Source organism: Callorhinchus milii, unplaced genomic scaffold (assembly GCF_018977255.1).
Source record: "Callorhinchus milii isolate IMCB2004 unplaced genomic scaffold, IMCB_Cmil_1.0 Scaffold2, whole genome shotgun sequence".
Lineage (NCBI taxonomy): Eukaryota > Metazoa > Chordata > Chondrichthyes > Chimaeriformes > Callorhinchidae > Callorhinchus > Callorhinchus milii.
Window position 1 is genome coordinate 87,154,342 of NW_024704743.1, and position 6,165 is coordinate 87,160,506.

The following is a 6,165-nucleotide window of genomic DNA, read 5'->3' on the forward strand; positions in this document are numbered from 1 at the left end:
TTTATATAGCTGCATATTTAGGTAAGTCAGTGTGTTTATTATATCTTATATGTACACATAATAAACCACATATGTCTGCAAGCAATGTGTATCTCCATCAAGGTGCATGGATGGAGATGTCTGCAATTCTGCAGGTGTACGTCTCCACGTATGCGTGTGTACACAACCCATATATAGAGAGAGAGAGATGTAAATGGGTGTGAGAGTGCACCATGTGCCTCAGTGTGCACACACTGCAGAGTGCATGTGTGTGAGTGTAATGGCAGCACACGCTGCACTGTTCCGAGCTGCTGCTACTCAGTGGGGAGCACCGCCGAGACGCGCTGTGGAAGCCACACTCGGGCTCTGCTCCATAGTCAACCTTTATTTCAAAGCCGCTCCAAACCTTTTGTGTGTTTTAAAGGGTGTGCAGCAGTCAGTTAGTCACCCACACACCCACCCACACCCCCAGCCAGGCACCCACCCACCCCCCCAGCCAGGCACCCACCCACCCCCCCAGCCAGGCACCCACCCACCCCCCCAGCCAGGCACCCACCACCCCCCAGCCAGGCACCCACCCACCCCCCAGCCAGGCACCCACCCACCCCCCCAGCCAGGCACCCACCCACCCCCCAGCCAGGCACCCACCCCACCCCCCAGCCAGGCACCCACCCACCCCCCCAGCCAGGCACCCACCCACCCCCCAGCCAGGCACCCACCCACCCCCCAGCCAGGCACCCACCCACCCCCCCCAGCCAGGCACCCACCCACCCCCAGCCAGGCCCCCCCCCCAGCCAGGCACCCACACACACCCCCAGCCAGGCACCACACCCCAGCCAGGCACCCACACCCCCAGCCAGGCACCCACACACCCACACACCCAGCCAGGCACCCACACACACCCCCAGCCAGGCACCCACACCCCAGCCAGGCACCACACACCCACACCCCCAGCCAGGCACCCCACACACACCCCCAGCCAGCACCCACACCCCCAGCCAGGCACCACCCACCCCCAGCCAGGCACCCACCCACACCCCCAGCCAGGCACCCACCACACCCCCAGCCAGGCACCCACACACACCCCCAGCCACACACACACCCCCAGCCAGGCACCCACCCACCCCCCAGCCAGGCACCCACACACCCACACCCCAGCCAGGCACCCACCAGCCAGCACCACACCCCCAGCAGGCACCCACACCCCCAGCCAGGCACCCACACACCCACACCCCCAGCCAGGCACCCACACACACCCCCAGGCCCCCCCCAGCCAGGCCCCCACACTGCCACACACCCCCCCCCCAGCCAGGCTGCCGACACCAGTGTGTGTGTGTGTGTGTTACCTGTGCTCGGGGCTGTGGTGCTGGAGGCTGCCGCCTCCTCACTGCGCCTCTCATCGTGACTCCTCACTCACCACTCACACCGCGCAACTTCCGCGTCCGTCACCAGCACAGCCCCACCCCCACCCCAGCCCAGCCCCACCCCCACCCCCACCCCAGCCCCACCCCCAGCCCAGCCCAGCCCCACCCCAGCCCAGCCCCTCCCCCAGCCCAGCCCCACCCCCAGCCCAGCCCCACCCCACCCCCAGCCCACCCCCCAGCAGCCACCCCCCCACCCCACCCCCACCCACCCAGCCCCTCCCCACCCCGCCCACCCCACCCCAGCCCCCCCACCCAGCCCACCCCAGCACAGCCCCACCCCACCCCACCCAGCCCCACCCCCAGCCCACCAGCCCCCCCACCCCAGCCCAGCCCCCCCCCACCCCCACCCAGCACAGCCCCCCCCACCCCAGCCCAGCCCCCCCCCACCCCAGCACAGCCCCACCCCACCCCAGCACAGCCCCACCCCCACCCAGCACAGCCCCCCCCCCCCACCCCAGCCCAGCCCCACCCCACCCGCCCACCCCACCCCAGCCCAGCCCCCCCCCACACCCACCCCACCCCCCCCCCACCCCAGCACAGCCCCCCCCCCACCCCAGCCCAGCCCCACCCCCACCCCAGCACAGCCCCCCCCCACACCCAGCCCAGCCCGCCCCACCCCCAGCCCAGCACAGCCCCCCCCACCCCAGCCCAGCCCCCCCCCACCCCAGCACAGCCCCCGCCCCACCCCAGCCCAGCCCCAGCCCCCACCCCAGCCCAGCCCCACCCACCCCCAGCCCCACCCAGCCCCACCCAGCCCCACCCCCACCCCAGCCCCACCCCAGCCCCACCCCCACCCCCAGCCCCACCCCCCCCAGCACAGCCCACCCCAGCACAGCCCCACCCCACCCCCACCCCAGCCCAGCCCACCCCCACCCCAGCCCAGCCAGCCCCCACCCCACCCCAGCACAGCCCCACCCCCACCCCAGCACAGCCCCACCCCACCCAGCACAGCCCCACCCCAGCACAGCCCCACCCCCCCACCCCAGCACAGCCCCACCCCCACCCCACCCCAGCCAGCCCCACCCCCACCCACCCCACAGCCCCACCCCCACCCCAGCCCCACCCCACCCCAGCCCAGCCCACCCCAGCACAGCCCCACCCCCACCCAGCACACCCCCACCCAGCACAGCCCACCCCACCCCAGCCCCCACCCCAGCCCACCCCCACCCAGCACACCCCCACCCAGCACAGCCCCACCCCCACCCAGCACAGCCCCACCCACCACAGCCCCACCCCCACCCCAGCACCCCCCCACCCCAGCCCAGCCCCACCCCCACCCCCGCCCACCCCCACCCAGCCCCCCCACCCCAGCCCACCCCACCCCACACAGCCCACCCCACCCCCCCCCCCCCACCCCAGCACAGCCCACCCCCCCCCACCCCCAGCCCAGCCCCACCCCCACCCCAGCACAGCCCCCCCCACCCCAGCCAGCCCCACCCCCACCCCAGCCCAGCCCCCCCCCACCCCAGCCCCACCCCCAGCCCCAGCCCCACCCCCAGCCCAGCCCCACCCCCACCCCAGCCCCACCCCCACCCCAGCCCCACCCCCACCCCAGCCCCACCCCACCCAGCCCCACCACCCACAGCCCCACCCCACACAGCCCCACCCCCACACCCAGCCCAGCCAGCCAGCCCCACCCCCACCCCAGCCACACCCCAGCACGCCCCACCAGCCAGCACAGCCCCACCCCCACCCCAGCACAGCCCCACCCCAGCACAGCCCCACCCCCACCGGAGATTAGAAGGGATGGTGGCTTTTGTGGAGAATAAACACTGGCCTGGACAAGTTGGGCCGAATAGCCTGTTTCAGTGAGGTGACATTCTATGTAATTGTATGTACTGCAAGAGGTAAGGTTTTGGAAAATATGAATATATTGGGAAGTCCTGTAGCTCAGTGGTTAGAGCACTCGCCTTGCAAGTGAGACACCTGGGTTCAATTCCAGGCAGGGCGAAACCTTGGGCAAGTTTCCTTACTCCACACGCCTAATAATAATTCCTCCAAAACAATAATAAATTGGTCATTTTCAATCAACAACTGTTTGTGGGACACTGCTGTGAGCAATTGGCTGCCACGTTTTGCCCACAAATATACAGTCAATTCACTTTTCCGTATATTCTGTGAAGCGCTTTGAGATGTCGAGAAGGCGTATAAAGCGCAATATCAAATGCAAGGATTATTATTATTACAACTCAAAAGAGATAGAGGTATGACATTTAAGAAGATATTGTGGCTTGCATATATATTGTACATTAATAAATCACATATTTCTCACATTTCTCCAGAAGTGAATATTCACCATCTGGATCTTGCTTTCAGGCAGCATGAAGAATACATGAATACATGACATAGAGCCAAAAGATAAATCATAGTTCAATTTGACAATTTAAATTCCTGGGGTTACCTTGGGCCAAAACCAAAATTTACTGTACAGGAATACTGAGTCATACAGCAAAGATCAGCTGTTTGCAACAAGACTTAATGTAAAAGCAGAAAGAAGTTGACAGAAGTGTACTTTATAATTGCAAATTGACATGGAGGTTGAACTATTCCAATGTTGTATTTAATTCCACACAACATCAAAACTTCCTATTTTGTAATCTCTACATCAAGTGTCAGAGCTAAAAGCTCATTACAATTTCATGATTCAGGTCTTTAAAATGTTCTGATCTTATCTCAGATGATCTCATGAATCTCATTCTCCAAAATGTGATGCATTCAAACTTAAATCCCCAAATACTCATCAATCCTATGTCTCTGCTATTCAACCCAAGCTCTTTCCTTCCACAGACATTAGCACAGAATGATCTTGCTACATGTTGCATTGGGTCATCTGATTCTGCAACTATTGTCTCTCATTAGGTCTCATTCAGACATTTATCTACCTTTTCTGAAGGAATCAATTGACAATTGGTTTTCTCCGGAGTCTTGCAAATATGTATTTTCGCCCACAAATATATAGTCAATTCATTTTACAGTATATTCTGTGAAGAGCTTTGAGAAGTCTAGAAGACGTGAAAAGCACGATATCAAATGCAAGGATTATTATTTATTACTATTACCGAGTGAGTCGGGGAGCGGCGGCAGGAGAGCGCGGGGAGGAGCCTGGGCCTACTGACCCAGGTACTTAAACTCGACGCCGGAGCGAGTTCAGCTAGGGAGGGGGTGGTCTGGAGGCGGAGCGGGGGAACTGCGACGTCATAGATTAGTTTTCAGGTGAGTGCGCGCGCACAAAAAAAAAAAACCTCCGCGCCCCCCCCAGGGCTCACATCAGAGCCCACTATGGTCCTGTTGCGTTCGCTGCCCCAATCTGCGGGATAATGCCATCCACCTGACCGCTCGCTCCCGGTCCCCGCGTGCGCACTATGGCTGCCGCTTTGACCCGAGCCCCCTCACCCCCTCCCTCCCTCCCCCCTCCTCTCTCCCCCCAAACCCTCCCCCCTCTGCATCTCTCCCGCTCTCTCCTCCTCTCTCTCCGTCCCTCTCGTCTTCTATCCCCACTTGACCCTCCCACAACCTCCCTCTGTTCCAGTCTGGGAATCCTCCGCCGGGCTCACCGTGGCACTCGGCGTTGGCTGTCCAGCAGCAGCCACACCGACTGCCCCATTCCCCACCACTCTCGCCAGCCACCCCGGACACAGACCCGGGGAGTCAACCTCTCCTCCCTCATCCCCATTCCCCCCACCCCTGCCTCACAACCTGGACCCCCCTTCCCTCCCACACACCCTTCTGTCAACCGCTCCCTCCACATCGGACTGCAAAATGTCCGCTCCCTCTGCAACAAGGCCCTGGTCATCAACGATCTCATCCTTGATGAGAACGTTGATATCATGGCCTTGACAGAAACGTGGCTCACCCCAGGCGACACCTTCCCCCTCACGGAGGCCACGCCACCCGGCTACACCTCCCACCACATCCCCCGCCCCAACCGCCGTGGCGGTGGTGTTGCCCTTATCTCAAGGACACCACTTGCCCTATCTCCTTACTCCACTGGCTCTTTCCCCTCCTTCGAGCACCTCACCCTCTCCCACCCCTCATTCCTCTCCCTTAAAATCCTCCTCCTCTACCGGCCCCCTAAAACCTCTCCCACCTTCATCTCTGACATTTCAACACTCCTCACATCTCTTTGCCTCTCCTCTGATCGCCTCATCATCCTGGGCGACTTTAACCTACACTTCACCCCCTCCTGCTCCATCTCCACAGACTTCTCTTCCCTGCTCTCCTCACTCAACCTTTCCCTACACATAAACTCCCCCACTCACAGTCACGGCCACCCACTCGATTTGGTGATCACCCGGGGCCTCAGTGTCTCGGATGTCACTATTACCGACAAGGCCATCTCCGACCACTACTTCATCTCCTTCACCACCTCCACCCCCTCCCCACCTCCACCAGACCCACCACCATCTTCTACCGCCCTTGGAAGAAGTTACCCCCACAATCCCTAACCGATGCCTTGGAGTCCTCTGAACTCCTCTCCCTCTGGCCTTCAACCCTCACCGACCCCTCTTCTCCTCTCTCCCTCCTCCACAATATCCTCTCCTCCACACTCGATACTCTTGCCCCCATCACTTCCCGCACTGTCTCCTACTCCCGCTCCTCCCCCTGGTACACCACCCACCTCCGCTCACTGAAATGCCAGGTGCGGGCTGCTGAGCGCACCTTTGTCAAATCTGGCCTAACGGTCCACCGACAAATCTGGCTGGACCTCCTCAAAATTTACCGCTCCACTCTAGCCTCGGCCAAGTCGTCCTTCTACTCCAGG

At 62.0% G+C, this 6,165-nt stretch overlaps 1 protein-coding gene across 1 annotated transcript in view; it reads right to left on the minus strand.

Moving 5' to 3' along the window:
* The window catches only part of si:dkey-122a22.2 (AB hydrolase superfamily protein FGSG_00044), a 38,539-nt gene extending 37,094 nt beyond the window's left edge, over nt 1-1,445 (minus strand). Inside the window, exon 1 of the mRNA XM_042332337.1 lies at nt 1,326-1,445. Within this exon, the coding sequence (XP_042188271.1) occupies nt 1,326-1,379 (54 nt within the window). The 5' untranslated portion in view covers nt 1,380-1,445. The remainder of the gene's footprint in view (nt 1-1,325) is intronic.
* Between the last annotated feature and the right edge of the window lie 4,720 nt (nt 1,446-6,165).